The sequence below is a fragment of the Orycteropus afer genome, unplaced genomic scaffold (assembly GCF_000298275.1).
Source record: "Orycteropus afer afer isolate SDZICR_OR568_19922 unplaced genomic scaffold, OryAfe1.0 scaffold00222, whole genome shotgun sequence".
Classification (NCBI taxonomy): domain Eukaryota; kingdom Metazoa; phylum Chordata; class Mammalia; order Tubulidentata; family Orycteropodidae; genus Orycteropus; species Orycteropus afer.
In genome coordinates this window covers 2,904,294-2,924,269 of record NW_006921809.1, presented here as the reverse complement: position 1 = coordinate 2,924,269, position 19,976 = coordinate 2,904,294, and the positions used below count along the sequence as shown (strand labels likewise).

Below are 19,976 nucleotides of genomic sequence, written 5' to 3'. Positions count from 1 at the left end.
CAGCCACTCCTCAGAAGGAAGATTGGGCAATCTACTTCTACAGTGATACTGCCTCGGCAACCCAAGGAGGGGTTGCTATGAGTTGGGCCCGACTCGACGGCATGTAACAACAACAACAACAACACTTTTTATTAGGAGCTCTGGTAGTATAGTGCCTAAGGCACTTGACTACTAACCAGAAGGCTGGTGGTTCAAACCCACCAGCCACTCCTCAGAAGGAAGGTTGGGCGGTGTCACTACTTCAGTAGTGATACTGCCTTGGAAACCCAAGGAGGGGTCACTATGAGTCAGGTCCGACTCTACGGCACATAACAACAACAACACTTTTATTAAGCATCTGCTGTGCTAAGCACTTTCACTTTCTTTGCATTACCTTATTTATTCCTCACCACAGCCCTATTCCACCATTTTACAAATAAGAAAGCTTAGGCTCAAAGAGGAAATTAAGGTAATCCTGGTGGTAAATTGTAGGCCTAACTTGTCTAACTCTAAGTATCTTATTTACCACTTCCTCTGGGAGCTTGTAAGTTCTTTGCAAGTCAAAGCTCTGTATTCCTAGCCCCTGGCAAATGGTAGGAAAAACATAAGCAAGGAATGCAAGATGTTAATATGAAGAGAAACAGTGAGTATGTACTTTCTGCATAATTTTTCTTTAAACCTAAAACTGCTCTAAAACGTAAGTCTACTAAAAATAAATAAATTATGGCAGTATAAGACTCTTTCCCATGAATGCCTTGAGTTGAAGCAAATGAAGAATAATTGGTTGGAAAACATAGGAGAGGTGGTCCAGCATGTCTGGGTACGAGCAAAGATTCACATGTGTAGGTACCCTCCCCAGAGCCTCTTCTTGGCAGTTTTGTGAAGTTGGCCAGATTTCTTGACTTCTCTATACCTTGTTTTTCTCATCTATGTCACTAGGTTATTGTGGAAATTAAGCGAAGTATTCCAGGTGATATGCTTAATGCGATGCACACTTGGTACCAAATAAGTGTTGGCTATGGTTACTATTTCTAGGTTGAAATTCCTACAAGGCAGACTTGAAATGAGACTAGCAGTTCATCAGATGATTCTGGGAGGGTATGTGTTAGAGTCTTTTCTGGGATCATTTTAAAAAATGAGCATGGTAACTTGTCCAAAGTGTTCAGATCCTGCCCAGTGGAAAACAGGGAATTTTGGCAAGTTTTTCCAAATAATCTGGCATGTGTTACACTCATTAAATGTCTCTTGAATATAACAATCCACTCCAGATGATAATGTGAGTAGTTCACAGATACTTTACATATGTGACCAAGATTATACTTACTCCCACCGTGAGGACCAACATGCATTTTCATCCTCCTTCACCCACATACAATCTTCCTTCTTTCTTGGTACTTTATGTCCAACTGTTTTTCACTTTTAAATTTCTCCTTAACTATTATTATAACATGGCTATTTCTAGTCCCAAGGTTTTTTAAACTTTGACATAAGTTCTCATTGATAGCAGCTCTGTCAGATTTTTCTCTATCATACATTTGATCTGATAAACTAATAATCTAAAAAAAAAGAGAGAAGCTGATATTCAAATCCAGATCTTCCGATTCATCAGTAATTCCACAGAAGAAATATGTAAATAAAATATGTATCAGTCACTGTTAAACTCTATATACACAGTGGGGAACAAAATCAAGTGGGTCTTAAAGTTCATGAGCTTGGGGTTCAATGGTAGAAATAGACATCAAGCAAATGCAACAGCAAGTAAGTACTTTCAAATTGTGTTAAGTGCCTGAAGACTCTTATCTCCCTGGTATAAATGTTGTTGTTGTTGTTGTTATGTGCCGTCGAGTCGGCCCCGACTCATAGCGACCCCTCCTTGGGTTTCCGAGGCAGTATCACTATGGAAGTAGGATTGCCCAACCTTCCTTCCGAGGAGTGGCTGGTGGGTTTGAACCACCAGCCTTCTGGTTAGCAGTCAAGTGCTTTAGCCACTATGCTACCAGAGCCTGGTATAAATACTGACTTAATTATTACAAAGATGTTTCCATAACCAGAGCATCGAGGTATTGAAAGACTGAACTACAGAAATGGCTGCTTCTTATTCTTAAGCAAGTTTTATAGGCAGCCTTGATAGTACAGCGCCCCCCCCACCGCCATGTACATGTATCCTCTTGGAGGATGCTTTCTCTGATTAGATGCTTCCGTTTTTAAAAGTTTTGTTTTTATAAGCACAAATGCAAAATGTCTAGTACAAATATAATTTTTACATGATTGGACAGAAGAGGAAAATGTCTAGCTTATTGTTTACATTCTTACTTCCTCCAAGAATATTTTGCAAATCTCATTCCCACCATCTATAGTTGGCTTGTGCTGATGGTATGAATTTCTTGGAAATAATTTACATCAGGAGGTAAAAGCCATATTCTTTCTTAATTATCTTTACTTTATCATTTACATTATTTACATTTACATTATCATTACTTTGTAAGGTGTGAAAGTTTATCCATGAAGAAGTGATACTATTTGGGTCATCACATGTAACAGTTAAAAATAATTGATGGTCTCAAAAACTTTGACAAAGCACATTGTGAGAATAATTAGTGGTTCTATACCACAACCATAGCTAACTAACATCTTTTACTCATTACTTTCTCTAGGGAACTTCATAGTCTCCTGGACAGTGTAAATAGCTGACACTAGGTAATATAAACTCCAGTTATACTTCCCAGATTTCATTTTACATGATTATAAATTACCTACTCTAAACGGCTCTTATCAAAACTGTGCTCTGCTTCCTAGAAGCTATAAACAGAGCAATAGTGAGACTCTCCACAGCCTAAGCATAGGTGGTAGTTGTTCCTGGGTGCCATGGAGTCAGTTCCAACTCACAGATATTCCATGTGTCAGAGTAGAACTGCCTCATACAGTTTTCTTGGTTGTAATATTTAAGGAAGCAGATTGCAAGGTTTTGCTCCCAAAGAGCTGCTGAGTAGGTTCAAACTGCCACCTTTCGGTTAGCAGCTAAGTACTAAGCCATTGTGCTACCATATCTAAAATAGCTTACATACTCTCTAACCCATAAATACTGGATCATCTACTGATGTTGTCAGATACCATCACGTCAGTTCCAACTCATAGCAACCCCATGTTCATAGAATGAAACACTGTCCAGTCCTGCACCATCCCCACAAATGTTACAATGTTTGAGCCATTGTTGGAGTCACTATCTCAACCCATTTCATAGATGGTCTTCTCTTTTTCACTGATCCTCATCCTTTCCAAACATGATGTACTTCTCCAAGGACTGGTCTCTCCTGATAACATGTTCAAAGTATGTGAGACCAAATTTCACCATCCTTGACTAAATGCTGTGAAAATATCACTATTACCCAAAGCAATCTACACATTCGATGCAATCCCGATCCAGATTTTATCAACATTTTTTAAGGACATGGAAAAATGAATCAATAATTTCATATGGAAAGGAAAGAGACCTCGGATATGCAAAGCACCACTGAAGAAAAAAAAACAAAGTAGGAGGTCTAACACCCAGATCTCAAAACCTACTATACAGCCACAGTAGTTAAAACAGCACAATATTGGTGCAATGATAGATAGACCGATGGAACAGAATCAAAAACCCAGAAATAGACCCATCCGTCTATGGACAGCTGATCTTTGACAGAGGGCCAAAACCCATTTAATGGGGAACAGAGAGCCTCTTTTAACAAATGATGCTTTCAAAATTGGATATCCACTTGCAGAAAAACTCACCCCATACACAAAAATGAACTCCAGTTGGATCAAAGACTTAAATGTAAACCCAAAACTATAAAGTTCATCAAAGATAAAATAGAGGCAAGTCCAGGGGCCCTAATCTACAACATAAATAAGACTATCAAGCATAACCCAAAATGCACAGTAAGTGGAAGAGAAGCTAGATGACTGGGACCTTTTAAAAATTAAATTCCTATGTGCATTGAAAGACCTCCAAAAAGGTAAAAGGAAAACCAGCAGAGTGGGAAAAAATATTTGGTTATGACATATCTGACAAGGGACTTATCTCCAAAACTTATAGAAAACTTCAACACTTCAACAACAAAAAGAAAAATAACCCAATTCAAAGATGGGCAAGGGCCATGAAGAGACACTTTACTAAAAAACATATACCGGCAACCAACAAACACATGAAGAAATGCTCATGATCATTAGCCATTAGAGAGATGCAAATCAAAACAACAAAGAGATATCATCTCACCCCAGCAATAACAGCAAAGTTCAACAATGTAGAAAATAACAAATACTGGTGTGGTTGCGGAGAGGTTGGAACACTCATACACTGCTGCTGGGATTGAAAAATGTCACAACCATTATGGAAAATGGTATGATGTTTCCTTAAAATCTGAAAATAGAAATACCATTTGATTCAGTAATTCTGTTACTAGGAATATATCCTAAAGATATGAGAGACAGAACACAAACAGACATATGCACACCCATGTTCATCACAGCACATTTCACTATAGCAAACCTAAATGTCCATCAACAGATGAATGGATAACCAAACTATGGTACATTCACACAATGGGATACTATGCAACATTAAATAATAATGAAGAATACACAAATCATCTCACAATGTGGATGAATTTGGAGGACATGATGCTGAATGAAATAAATCAACAGCAGAAGGACAAATATCGTATAAGCCCATTGTAAAAAGTCAAGGAAAGGTTTACTTAGGAAAGGAGATTCACTTTGTTGGTTACCAGGGATGCGAGGGAAGTGGAGGGAAAATTTCAGACTAGGTGGGGTCACATGTTGATGTGGGTGAGGGGAGGGGGAATATGGAAAGGTCAGCGACCAGCATGGTGACACTGGAGAAAGGAAGGTCACTGAAACATGCACATAAGATATAAACAATAGAGACAAATACTAGTATATGCACAATACTGCATTGCCACTAACACCAAACACCAAGCTATGGATAAATTCATAGACAGGTGAAAAGATCAGGTGGGGGTCAGTGAACAGGAATACACCTAGAAAAAGGATAGATTTAGCTGAAGGTAATCATATATATGCACTTGTGCTACAAAATTAGTCACATACATTACGGAAGCAACAGAAGGCAGAGTTGGAGTAACTTCTCAAAGACAACCAAACACCCTGAGACAATCACCAGGCCTGCCGACTTGGGGCCATAATCTCAGGGGACATCATGCTCAATTGGTACAACATAGTACATAAAAATCTTGTTCTACAACCTACTTTGGTGAGTAGCGACTGGGGTCTTAAAAGCTTTTGAGCGGCCATCTAAGATACAACTATTGGTCTCCTCTCAACTGAATCAAAGAAGAGTGAAGAAAATCAAAGGCATCTGGAAACAATTAGGCCAAAGACAAAATGGACCACAATGACCTCAGCCTTCATGACCCTGAGACCAGAAGAACTAGATGGTACGTGGCTACCAATGCCAACCACTCAGAAAGGGATTAAAACTGGAGATCCTGAATATAGTGGAAGGAAAAATGTGGGACAAAATTCAAAAACACAAAAACAACCAGAATTACTAATTAGATGGAGACTGGTGGAACCCCCAAGACTACAGCCCCGGGTTACCCTTCAGGCCTAGAAATGGATTCACTCTCATAGATTGGCTCTTAGCTTAACAGGAGAAAGACCTACATGCAGAGCACCTACCCCAAGGCGATGTACCCACCTAGGTACCCACCTAGGGAGATGCACCCCTTAGAGCAATCAGCCATGAGATACCAGAGGGGCAGTATTCACAAAGAAGGAAAGCTGGACAGACAGGAATGCATAGTTAAGGGCACGTGGAGAGGGAAATCACAGGGATGGGAGGAGAGGAGAGTTTGTTATGGTCAGGGATGGCAATCGGGGTGTGAAATCAAATGTGCATGAACTGTTGAATGTAAAACAAATTTGCTTTGTAAATTTGCACCCAGAGCACAAAATTTAAAAAAAAAAAAAAAAATCTCACCATCCTTGTTTCTTTAGAACATTCTGGCTGTACTTCTTCCAAGACATACTTTTCTGTCCTTCTGGAAGTCCATGGTATATTTAATATTTGTCACAAACATCATATTCCAAATGCATCAATCATTCTTTGGTCTTCCTTATTCACTCTCCAGTCTCACATGCGTATGAGTGAACTGAAAATTACCATGGCTTGGGTCAAGTGTACCTTAGTCGTCAAAGTGAATTACTTGCTTTTGAACTCTTTAAAGGTTTTTTTTTTTTTTTTTTCAGCAGATTTGCCTAATCCAATACTTCACTTGCTTTCTTGATTGTTCCTTCCATGGGTGTAGATTTCAGGTCTATGTAAACTAAAATCCTTGACAATTTCAGTGTGTTCTTCATTTATGATGATGTTGTTCATTGGTTCAGTTGTGAGGATTTTTATTTCCTTTATGTTAAGGTGTAACTCATATTTAAGACTGTAGCCTTTGATCTTCATCAGTAACTGCTTCGAGTCTTCATCACTTTCAGTGAACGAGTTTGTGTCATCTGCCTATCTCAGGTTGTTAATGAGTCTTTCTCCAATCTTGATGGCATTTTCTTCTTCCTATAGTCCTGTTTCTCAGATCTTTTGCTCAGCAGACTGACTGACTAGGTATGGTGAAAGAACATAACCCTGACACACACCTCTCCTGATTTTAAACAATAGTGTCCTCCTGTTCTGTTCTAACAGCTACCTCTTGGTCTATAAACAGGTTCTATATGAGCACAATTAAGTATTCTGTAATACTTATTCTGTGCAATGTTATCCATAATTTGTTATGACCCACACAGAAAAATGCCTTTACATAGTCAATGAAACACAGATAAACATTTTTCTGATATTCTCTGCTTTCAGCTCAGATCCATCTGACATCACCAGTGTTACCCATCATTCCATGTTCTTTTCTGAATTCACCTTGTATTTTGGTATTTCACTGTTGTTGTATTGCTGCAAACATTTTAAACTATCTTCAGCAAAATTTTACTTGTGTGTGATATTAATGACATTGTTTGATAATTTCTGCATTCTGTTGGACCCTTTCTTTGGAGTGGGCACAAATATGGAACTCTTCCAGTCAGCTGGCCAGGTAGCTATCTTCCAAATTTCTTAGTATAGACATGTGCACCCTTCCAGTATTGCATCTGTTTCTTGAAATGTCTCAATTGCTATTTCTTCAGCTCTTGGAACACTATTTTTCACCTATGACTTCAGTGCAAGTTAGACTTCTTCCTTCAATGTCATAGGTTCTTGAGCACGTGCTACTTGCTGTAATGGTTGAACCTCAACCAATTCTTTTTCATACAGTGACTCTTCCTTCCATCTTCTTTTAATGCTTCCTTCATTTTCAATATTTTGTCCACAGAATTCTTCAATATTGCAACTCGAGGCTTGATTTTTTTTTCTCCAATTCTTTCAGCTTGAGAAATGCCAAATAAGTTCTTTCCTTTTGTTTTTCTAACTTTGTCTTCTTAAACTTTGAAATCATATGCTCAGCTCTTTATCATTTGTTCCATTCACTTTAGCTATTCTATGTTCTAGAGAATGTTTCAGAATCTTTTCTGACATCTATTTTAGTCTTCTCTTTCTTTCCTGTTTTTTTTTTTTGAACTTTTACTTTCTTCATGTATGATGTCCTTGATGTCATCCCAGAACACTTCTGGTCTTTGGTCATTTGTGTTCAATGCATCAAAAGCTAATCTTGAAATGGCCTCTAAACTCAAATGGGATGTATTCAAGATCATACTTTGGCTTTCACAGATTTGTTTTATTTTCTTCAGCTTCAGCTTGAACTTGCATATGAGCCATTGATGGTCTGTTCCGCAATCAACCCCTGGCCTTGTTCTGACTGGTGACAGTGAGCTTCTCCAGCATCTCTTTCCACAGATGTAGCCCATTTGATCCTTGTGCATTCCATTCGGTGAGGTTCATGTGGATAGTCACCATTTATGTTGTTTAAAAAATGGTATTTGCAATGGATAAGTCATTGGTCTTGTAAAATTCTATCATGCAATCTCAGGAATTATTTCTATCACCAAGGTCATACTTTTCAGCTTCCTCTTCTATGTTTCCAATTTTTGCATTCAAATCACCAATAATCATCCATGGATCTTAATAGCATGTTTGATCAATTTCAGACTGCAGAAGTTGGTAAAAATAAATAAATAAATAAATGTCTTCATTTTTGGCATTAGTGGTTTGTGCATAAATTTGAACAATACTATTAACTGATCTTCCTTGTAGAGATTCTTATTATCCTATCACTGACAGAGTGATACTCCAAGACAGATCTTGAATTATTTATTTATTATTTTTTGCTCTGGTAGTGTAGCTCCAAAGGCGCTTGACTGCTAACCAGATGGTTGATGGTTCAAACCCACCAGCCACTCCTCAGAAGGAAGGTGGGCTATCTACTTCTGTAGTGATATCACCTTGGAAACCCAAGGAGGGGTCGCTATGAGTCAAGTCTGACTTGATGGCACATAACAACAACAATATATATGACATTGTTCTTCTTCAATTTGTCATTCCCAGTATAGTAGACCATATGATTGTCCAATTCAGAGTGGCCAATTTCAGCTCACTTATGCCAAGGATACTGATCTTCAAGTGTTCCATTTCATTTTGATGGTTTCCAAGTTTCTTATATTATACTTCTTACTTTCCAAGTTCTGATTATTAATAGATTTTTGCAGCTGTTTCTTCTCATTTTGAATCATGCCACATCAGTAGATGAAGGTGCTGAAAGCCTTTTTCCATCTACATTATTAAGGTCAACACTGAATTTTTTTTCTACTTTGAGGAGTGCCTTCCAACCTGAGGGAGTCATCTTCTGGTGCTATATCACCCAATGCTCAGCTGCTATTCATAAGATTCTCACTGCTGTTTCTTTAGAAGTAGATTGGCCGGTCCTTTTGCCAAGTCTGTCTTAGTATGGAAGCTCCACTGAGACTTGCCCACCATGGTTGACCCTGATGGTAGTATTTGAAACACCAGTGGCATAGCTTCCAACATCATAGGAACATGTAAGTCATCACAGTATGACAAACTGACAGATGAGTGGTAGTCAACTGTTGATATTCTTGATTAAACCTTCTTGGTTTAAAGGATATATTTTTACTTTACACTTTTGTTAATTGGAAACTATTATTTTTGCCTTTGAAAATGACAGAATCTCTCTCATTAGTCCATTTTCTTGGTTCATGTGAATATGAAACTTGCTTTGTAGAAGACATATGCTTAAAAGCAAAAAGTAATGAGGTAAGGCCAATTGAACTAATTATTAAAAATTGGCAACTATAGATAAAGGTACATACATATGCTCATTGTACTTTTTTTTCAAATTTTTTGTTGCTTTCAAATTTTTCACAATAAAAAGCTGGGGGGAAAACATTGTTCATACTGGATTTGATCATGAAATCCACATATAGTGAAGAAATTCCCACAAATTGTAGTTTGAGGAAAATAACATAGCTCTGAAATATAGGTAGTACTGATCTCATCTAGCTGTTGAAGAAATCTATGAAATATAAACCTATGAGACAATTAATATGTTATCAGCAATCACACTAGCTCATCAACTCCTTGGACGAACAGATTGTGAGAGGCCTAATCATAACTCCACAGATAATGAGGAACACAGCATACTTGTCTTCAGGAGTCTTTGTTCAGCTTCAAGCAGGATAAACTAAAAGCCTATTTGCAAATAGATTCTAAGAAGACTGACTGAGAGCAAACTGGACAAAGTGTCCTAAAGCAGCCATCTAAAGGATTCACTTGGTTTCCAAGGTGGAAGCCACATTGAAGTGTTTGCCAGTAGTACTCTGCAGTGATTTATATCCCTTACTTTTAAAAAACATACAAACAACAAAAAAAGCTATTATTCATACCTCATTATAAAAGAAATCCATCCTTGTTACTAAAGAAAATTTACTAATTCATATATTCGAGCAATGTTTCTTACTTTTGCTATGTGGAAGCCACCAAACTACGCATTGCTTAAGGTAAGTAAGACATAGCCATTACCCTGTAGGACAGCCCTTAGCAAGTAGGGTGGAGATTCCCAGTCGTGACTGCATATGAAAGCCAACAGGGAAACTTTATAAACTTTGAGTGGCCACTGCCCTACCCCCATGGATTCTGACTTAGTAGTTCTGGTGTGAACTATCTATTTATTTTTAAAGCTCCATGGGTAAATTTTGGTGGCCTGGTTGTGCAGTGGGTAAGGCATTTGCCTGCTAACCAGAAGGTCAACAGTTCAAACTCACCAGATGCTCCTCAGGAGGAAGATGAGGAAATCTACTTCTATAAAGATTCACAGCTTTGGAAACCCTTTGGGACTCACTATGAGTTGGAATTGACTCAATGGCAATGGGATCTGGGTTTTTAGATAGGTATAAGCTAACCAGAAGGCTGGTGGTTCAAATCCACCAGCCACTCCTCAGTAGGAAGGTTGGGCAATCTACTTTGGTAGTGATACTGCCTTGGAAACCCAAGGAAGGGTCACAATGAGTCAGGTGCAACTTGACAGCAGTGTGTTTCGTTTTTTCGAAGCAAATTCTTAACTCAAGTACTGTATTGGCACAATACTACTTTGGTGAAAGACTCTAGAAACAGAAATGACTTTAGAGGTTATAGAGCCAGCTCCCTATCAACATTTGTAACACGCATACACACACACACACACCCTTAGCACTAAATCCTAGATTCTCAAGCATGCCTATTAGACTGAATGGGAGTCTATCCTAAAACAACACAGTGTATGGTTAGTCCTCTTCATTTTAAGAAATGAATATACATGGTATTGGGAGCTCTGGAGGCATAGTGCCTTAGGCGTGTGACTGCTAACCAGAAGGCTGGTGGTTCAAACCCACCAGTAACCCCTTGGAAGGAAGATTGGGCAATCTACTTCTGTAGTGATACTGCCTTGGAAACCCAAGGAGGGGTCACTATGAGTCGGATCCAACTTCATGACAATGAGTTTTTTAAAAAAATAAAATAAAATACATGGTATTGACCAAGCAGAAATTAAAATTCTTTATTGACCCAAAGGTTGATGCAAAAGAATTATCAGGGAAACTGTGACAGTGCGGGCCAGCAGATTTCATTTCCAAAGTCATGGAGGCAAGAGATCTGAGTGCAGGAGGTATGACTTCAGAGGATGCTCAGGTGTGGACGAGACAATTTTGACCAACCAAAGAGAGGCCAAGTGCTCATTAAAACAGAAAGGAAATTCTGGTGTCAGGAACAAATGTTGAATGGTCTAGAACAGGAGTACGCAAATCGTTGCCCAATTTCATATGACTTGTGAGCTAAGAACGATTTTCACATTTTTAAATGGCTGAAATATCTCAAGACAAAAATATTTCATAACACATAAACATCATATTAAATTCCAATTTCATGGTCCATAAATACGTATTTTCTGAAACACAATCATGCTTATTTATTTACCTAGTGTCTAGGGCTATTATCAGATGATAAAGGTAGAGCTGAATAATTGCAATAGACCTACAGTCCACACAACCAAAAACCAACCAAACAAATCAACTAGTTGCCATTGAGTCAAGCTGATTCCAATTCATGGCAACCCCACTGTTGCAAAGTAGAACTGTGCTCCACAGGGTGTCCAAGACCTTTCACTAGGCCTGTCTTCTGAGATGTCTCAAGGTGGGTTTGAACTGCCAACCTTTCAGTTAGTACTCATGCACGTAACCATTTGCACCACCTAAGAACTCCTATGGTCCACAAAGCCTAAACTATTTATTACCTGTCTCTTTACAGGAAAAGTTTGTTGACCTCTGGTTTATAATGGGCTTCATGGGCTTTCTGAACTGACCAGGGTACAAAACTCCTGGGAGACATAATGTTGTGGATGCACCTCAGTGCACACTCAGTGTGCTAGAAGACCATTAGGACAGCAAAAGTTTCATGTCACACTACTGAACAAATCTTCTCCCTAGTGGAACACAGCTCTCATTGTATTGTTACGGTTGATAAAAAAAATCAATTTTCTGATTTAAAATTTTCAGTTTCTGTGGAGTTTTGCTATAATGTATGTATAATATACAATGTATGCAATGTACTTTTACCTAAATTTATCTACAAAAAAATAACTATCGTAATATGATAACTATCAAAACATTATCTTAGAGAACAGTTCTTAGACATTAATCTAGTTAGTATGGGTTGACTAAAAGACAAAAGACATGAAGTCTTATGCTCAGATTCACACAAAAAGTACCATTTACCTTTGATGGAGGAACAAACTGAACACATTCCAGCCATATGGTTAGAAAGAACTTTCCACAGATTGTACATTCTCTTTTCTTAGAAATTATATTCCTGAGCTGTGGGTAGCATTCTATGGATTCCATTAGCATAGGATTATTTTCTGCTAGTTCATTCATTATAAATCTTGCTGTTATTTCCTAGATTAAAAAAGAATACAGTTTCTCAGATTATTTTCAAAACAACTCTTTCATATTAATTGATTAGCATTTCACAAACGGATATTTTTGGCTTATTCCTCAGTTTCTGCTAACTTAAGATTCTTAAGTATATATAATACATTATGTTATAAATGATTAGCATTTGTAAATAAATTCAGTTTTCATCAATATAAGGAAAGCAAGTTACTTACATTGTATCTGTATCTCTTACATACAGAAACCCAAGTCATAGTATATTTATGTCATATATATTTTTTCAATTAGATATATTTAGGCTCAAATCTGGTACCTATCATTGCAATAACCAAGGACACTGTAAAAATCAAGACTGGAAGTCTCAAAATTGAGCCTGTCATATTGACTAGGGTCTAAACCTTTGCTGCTTGGAGTAGGGTTCACGGACTGATAGAATCTACATCATTGGAAGCTTTCCAGAAATATAGACTCCACACCCACCCCAGACCTACTGAATTAGAATCTACAATTTCATAAGGTTCCCAGATAAACCATATACATTAAAATTTGATAAGTGCTGGTCTAAATTATTTGTTGCACTGAGTATTTGAATCCAACCATTTTAGTAAAAAATTAGTAACTTTTAAGAACCAGTTTTTAATTCAATGTTTATTACCCGAACCACACAGAAACTTGACTTCATGAAATAATACCTTTATTATGCTAAATAATAAAAGGGAAAATGAAGAATGGAACACGCCTTTCAACACGTAATCTAAGTAAAAAATAAAAAATAAATTATACAATGTATGAAACTAAGTCTTCACTGACCAAGCAAAGAAAACAGCTGCTTCACTCCATTAAATGGCCTCAATTTTTATGCCATGCATGGAAGTCCTGTATAAATGTTACACAAATATTGCATGAAATTTTAATAGCATATAAGGTTGATTTATTTGGGACATTTTCCTTGCCAATATTTCTATATGAAATAAGACTTCCCAGTGGGATTAAAATATGCCACATCAGGCTCTGCTAGGGATCTTTGGGGACAAACACATGCATACATACTCTCACTCATCCTCCCCAATTAAAATTTTAAAGAATTTTAAAAATAACAATAACAAAAAAAATCCTATAGATTGTTACATCCCTGTTCTCTATTACTCTAACTCTCTCAATTAACATATGTGTGGGAAAATGGCCTTTATACAGCAAACTGCCCTGGACATGGGTTCCTTAAATGCCTGCTCTTTCAACACAACCTCCTACCCACTTAAGCTCATTCTCCTGGATGCTTACAAGACTGAGGTCATCCTTTCTGAAAGAATGGCCCTTTCACACTAATATTACCACAGCTTCTAAATTGTGTGTTGATGGTCACAGTTTTCCTACTTATGCTGAGAATAGCTGTGATTCTGAATCAGACACTGATTTTAGAGGTGGTTTGTTAGGCACATGAATTCAGTGGCTAAGTCTCACTATAAACCTGCAGAACACTGAGAGACAAAGATTCAGTCCCTGAAAGAACAGATGGCTGAAGAATTTGCTGAATTACATGGGACCTATAAATAGGTCACAATTACATACAGTCCACTTTTTGTATTTATGGTTGCTGGAATCAAACAGACTTGCTACACTCCATATGTCTCTTGACAACACTTACATCACCCATTACATACATCCTTCACTTACTTGCTGCCAATGTGTTACTTTGGAAGAGTAATATATACCACTAAAATATAAAGTGAAGTTATTACTTGGAAATGTCTATAGAGCAATAATATGACTATTCTTTTAGAACACCTCTTACAGTTCTCAAGGATAAACAAAGTAATGATGGTCTAATTCCAAACCCACTACCAAATTCATTGCCATGAAGTCAGTTCCAAATCGTAGCAACCCTATAAGCCAAAGTGGGGTTTCCAAAGCTGTAAATCTTTACTGAAACAGACTGCCTCATCTTCCTCCCATGGAGTGGGTGGTGGGTTCAAACAGCCGACCTTTTCATCAGCAGCCAAATGCCTTAACCACTGTGCCACCAGAGCTCCTTGGTCTAATTCCAGTGTTATTTAAAAGTCAATAAATCATTTATACAAAAATAAATTGTTCAGTTTGAATAGTTTATAAACATTATGTTAGAATGTTTGTTAGATAATGAGAAATAGGTCAGAGGTTATTTCTACTTTCAATCCATCATAAATCAAACTTAGTTTCAAGTGTATTTTTTAATTTTTCCTTGCACATGATAATTTAACTTATATTCTTTGAACTACAAAATGTCAAAACAAATATAAATCCTTAGAAAGAATGATATACTTTGAAAATGCTGCATAATAAATTGTTATTATGTGCAATCAACATCAATGGAAACAGCAGTCAAGAAATCAGACGTCATATTGCACTGGGCAAATCTGCTGCAAAAGACTTCATTAAAGTGCTGAAGAGCAAACATGTTTCTTTGAAGAGTAAGATGAGCCTAACCCAAGCCAAGTGCTTTCAGTTGCCTCATATGCATGTGAAAGCTGGACAATGAATAACGAAGACTTAAGAAGAGTTGATGCTTTTGAGTTGTGGTGTTGGTGGAGAATACTGAAAGCTCCATGGACTGCCAGAAGAACTAATAAATTCCTCCTGGAAAAAGTGCAGCCGGAACGCTCCTTGGAAGCAAGAATGGCCAGACTTCATCTCACCTACTTTGGCCATGTTGTCAGAAGGGATCATTCCCTGGAGAAGGACGTCATTGTCTGGTAAAGTGGAAGGTCAGCAATAAAGCGGAAAGTCCTCAGCAAGATGGACTGACTCAGTGGCTGCAACGATGGCTCAGGTATAGCAAGGATTGTGAAGGTGGCCCAGGACTGGGCAGTGTTTCGTTCTGTTGTACACAGGGTCTCTATGGGTCAGAGCCAACTGGATGGCACCTAAATATAACAACAACATCACCAAAAAAGAACAAGAAAATCAGACTCACTGCCATCGAGTCAATTCTGACTCATAGTGACTGCTACTGGGTTTCTGAGATAGTAAATCTTTATAGAAGTGGATTGTTCCATCTTCTTTCTGTAGAATAGTTGGTGGGTTTGAACCACTCATCTTCTGGCTAGCAGTCAAATGTCTTAGGCATTGTGCCACAAGAGCTCCTTAATACTATCACACAAAATTAAATTAGAATAATAAATTAGATAACTCTGCTAGAACACTGATCCTGGCATCCCTATTATCTTAAGTGACTATTATTTTTATTCTAATTCAGATTTTAACATTAAATTTTAGCTCATAAACCCCTGAAGTGGAAAAAAATTTTAAAATCTTTACACAAACATTGTTAATATTTCATCAATATGTTGTTGTTGTTGTTGTTGTTTGCCGTCGAGTCAGCCCTGACTCATAGCGACCCCTCCTTGGGTTTCCGAGGCAGTATCACTACGGAAGTAGGATTGCCCAAGGAAAGCAAGTTACTTATATTGTATCTGTATCTCTTACATACAGAAACCCAATGTAGGATGTAACCTAAACTAAACACCTATAATTCTTTGACATTCCAAGTAGTTTAATCAGTAATGTTGACCAAATGTCAACATGACTTTTCTTTTAAGTACTAATATGAAATGCATTATCAACTTAAGTCATCTCTCTAACAAAAAACTCTTGGCTATACTTTCAAAAATACTCAACTCGTTTATATAACTAACAGTTACTTCTATACAAAATATATTTAAAAAGCAAGCAAGCAAACAAAACTCTTGTGCTCCAAGGTTCTTACAATTTTGAGAAAGGAAAGAAATTGATCTGTCACCTCGAGTCTTGGTCCCAGCCACAGGGTTATGTTCTTCTCCTCAAGGGCTTCCTGCTACCACACTCATTAATTGCTCAGCCAGGCTCTTCTACAAGCCAGAAGCTCCTCCAACTGGCACCAGCTTTGTCTACATTACCCCCATCTTCTGGCATCCACTTACTGAGGCAACATTGAAGCATGGAGTCTGGAACCCAACAGCTTAAGGTGGCATTACTGTCCCATATACTTACTAGGTCTATGACCTACCCCAGTTACATAACCTTTCTGGTTGCTCGATTCTTCATCTATAAGAAGGTATCAATAATAGTACCTACCTGTTATGGATTGAATTGTGTCCCCTAAAAGTTACTGAAGTCCTGCCTCCTGTGCCTGTAAATATGACCCTATTTTGAAACAAGTTTTCTTTTATTATGCTAAGTAGAGGTCATGCCAAAAATAGGGTGGGACCTAAACCTAATTCGTTCCAAGTGGTGTCTTATAAGAAAAGCAGAATACACTCAAACACATGGGAGAGGGGCAGATGCCATGTGAAGATGCATCTGCAAGCAGCCAAAGAACACCAAAGATCTTGTGGCTACCAACAAGGAAAGGGCCCCACTGAGAGCAGATTTCCTGATTTGGAATTCTAGCCCCCAAAATTGTGAGACAATAAATTCATAAATTCCTGTTCTTTCAAGCCACCTATTTTGAGGTATCTTTTGTTACTGTAGCACTAAGAAACTAAGACACTACTATTTTAATGGGCATCATAATATAGTAGTTAAGGCATTTGGCTGCTGACCAAAAGGTTGGTAGTTTGAACCCAGCAGCTGCACCATGGAAGAAAGACAGGGCAGTCTGCTTCCATAAAGATTAACCACCTTGGAAACACAATAGGGGTTGCTATGAGTCAGAATCAACTTGATATCAGTGAGACTGGTTGTTATTATAGGACTAAATTAATTTTTATTAAGTCCTTAGATCAGAACTCTGTCCAGAGTAAGCTCAGAATAAGGGCTACCTATTATTTTTATTCTGAAATGATTGCTGTAAGAAAACAAGTAAGTTATGTAGAATTAAGTATTTAATTAAATACTGCATTTTTAGAAATAATTTACAATTCAATTTCAAAAAAATGTTTTTTCCAATAAAACCAGCAAATAATACTGTTTCTGAAAATATAGATCGATTCTCTGGAAGGGTGTTGGACAGTAGCTAATCAAAACTTTAAAGCATGCCAATTCTTGGCCAGAAATTTCACTTGTAGGAATAATATGGATCTGAGTCAGAAATTCACTATGAGAATGGTCACCGTCACCTTGTTCATAAAAGCCAAATGGTCAGAAAACTGTTAATAATCTAAATGTCCAACAGTAATGGAAATAGTTAACCACATTATGGCATAATCATGTAACAGAACATAATGTATTGATCAAAAAAGATGTATACTGATTTTTACAGACATAGACAGATACTAATACTATTTTGAGTGAAAAAAACAAGTCCCTAAAGAGTAGGTATAGTTTGAACCCATCTTTAGTTTTAAAAAAATTATGGACATATAGAAAGTTCTGGAAGAATAATGTCAAGGAGAGAATAGAGATTATATCTCTGGGTACTGGATTTCTGAAAATTTTAACAACATTTGTTAGCTTGTTTTTATTTTTTAATTTCTCTAAATGAGTTTAGAAAACTTTTAAAATTCAGTATGGTATCATAACTAATTTTTTCTTTTCTTCCTTGCTGGTTTTCTAATTTTCTGTAATGAACATATATTACTTGTTAAAGAGGGAAAATTCAATTTTAAAACACACTAAACCATTGGACAAGGTTAATTTTTTTTGTAGCTAGGAAACCTGAATCCTTACACAATTCCAGAAAGTCTTAAGAAAATTCTTCATGCTCAGCTATAGACACAAATGGATATTGAAAGTCCAAATTCATGATGGATAATCATACTCAATTGTGAAAGATGTGCAGTTTTTAACTCCTGTACCACCAAAGGACACACCACGAAGATCATCTAATATTCTTTCCTATTCCTTCTGTAGGAGCTCTGGTAGCATAGTGCCTAAGGCATCTGACTGCTAACCAGAAGGCGGAAAGTTCAAACCCACCACCCTCACCTCAGAAGGAAGATAGGGCAATCTACTTCCATAATGATGTTGTTGTTGTTGTTGTTATATGCCGTCGAGTTGGCCCCGACTCATAGCAACCCCTCCTTGCAGGTATCGAGGCAGTATCACTACGGAAGTAAGATTGCCCAAACTTCCTTCCGAGGAGTGGCTGGTGGGTTTGAACCACCAGCTTCTGGTTAGCAGTCAAGTGCCTTAGGCACTATGCTACCAGAGCTCCTAGATTCCATAATGATACCACATTGGAAACCCAAAGAGGGGTCGCTGTGACTCGGAGTCGTTGGCAATGAGTTTGGTTTTTTGTTTTTATTCCTTCTGTTGGAGCTCTGGTAGCATAGTGCCTAAGGCATTTGATTGCTAACCAGAAGGTTGGTGGTTCAAATCCACCAGCCACTCCTTGGAAGACAGATTGGGCAATCTACTTCCGTAGTGATACGGCCTTGGAAACCTAAGGAGGGGTCATGATGAGTAGGATCCGACTCCATGGCAGTGAGTTTGTGTTTATTCCTTCTGTTAATATTATCAACGTGTTTCACTAAAGTGAACCTGACTTCAGGACTATATTCACTCATCCCCTAGGGAAGGGAAAAAGTGAAGAGGGAATGCAAGAGGCAAGGGTCCTTCTAGGAACAAACAGTTCTTAGAAAATACTAAAAAATCACTTGTAAGGTCGAAGGCAAAATAAATTCCTCTCTTTTCTTTTCATCCTCCCAAAGAGTTCCTATACCTCCGAATTTAATCACTGTAGAAACTGGAAGTAAATTGAACTCTGTAGGCAAGAGAAAATGATAATGTCTGGGATCCACATTGCCAGTATATTAAGGCTTCATTAATCATTTGCTGTCTTGGCTAGAATGTTTTAAAAGAAGTATCTTTAAAACTGAAACTGTGGCTTTAATGTAAAGATTTGTAAGACTGCTCAAAGCCTTCACCTGTAGACTCCAGACCTCCTCCTGCTCCACAGCTTGAACTGGCTGCCTCAACAACAGTGGATTCCCTTCACAATAGAATTCCTTCAGCTTCAAGTTCTGAAACTTAAAACAAAAGAAAACTTTTATTTCCTGGCAAAATAACACACTTCACCTTGAGGGTACATCTTCAATAAAATTAGAGTAAAATTATTCTAATTAGGACTTACATTCCACACTAGTATTTTAAGAGTGGAGCATACTACAGTGTTAGATGCTTCACAATCTTCATGCTGGCGTCAATGGCTATGGCATCCCAGACACTGGACGGCTAAGAAAACTTGTTCAGGGTCATTGAACTAGTTAGTAAAATGACAGAGGTTAATCAATCAAATGCTAGGAGTATTTGGCAGATACTATATTTGTTCGATAACCAAGTATGATTAAAAGATATGGAGAAACCTTTTGTGGAGAGATTGGGACTCTCATACACTGCTGGTGGGACTCTGATATGGTACAACCATTGTGGAAAACAGTATGGCGATTCCTTCAAAAGTTGGAACTAGAAATACCATTTGACCCAGCCATTCCATTATTAGGTGTACTAAAGAAGTGAGAGCCATGACAAGAACAGACATATGCACACCCATGTTCATCACAGCACTATTTACAATAGCCAAAAGATGTAAACAACCTAGGTGTCCATCATCTGAGGAATGGATATCCAAACTATGGTACATACACACAATGGAA

At 37.7% G+C, this 19,976-nt stretch overlaps 1 protein-coding gene across 1 annotated transcript in view; it reads right to left on the bottom strand.

Moving 5' to 3' along the window:
• The window catches only part of LRRC69 (leucine rich repeat containing 69), a 130,629-nt gene that overhangs the window by 19,361 nt on the left and 91,292 nt on the right, over window positions 1-19,976 (bottom strand). The window contains exons 6-7 of the mRNA XM_007948747.1: window positions 19,248-19,349; window positions 12,250-12,429 (exon numbers count right to left, since the gene is read on the bottom strand). Of these exons, the coding sequence (XP_007946938.1) occupies window positions 12,250-12,429; window positions 19,248-19,349 (282 nt within the window). The remainder of the gene's footprint in view (window positions 1-12,249; window positions 12,430-19,247; window positions 19,350-19,976) is intronic.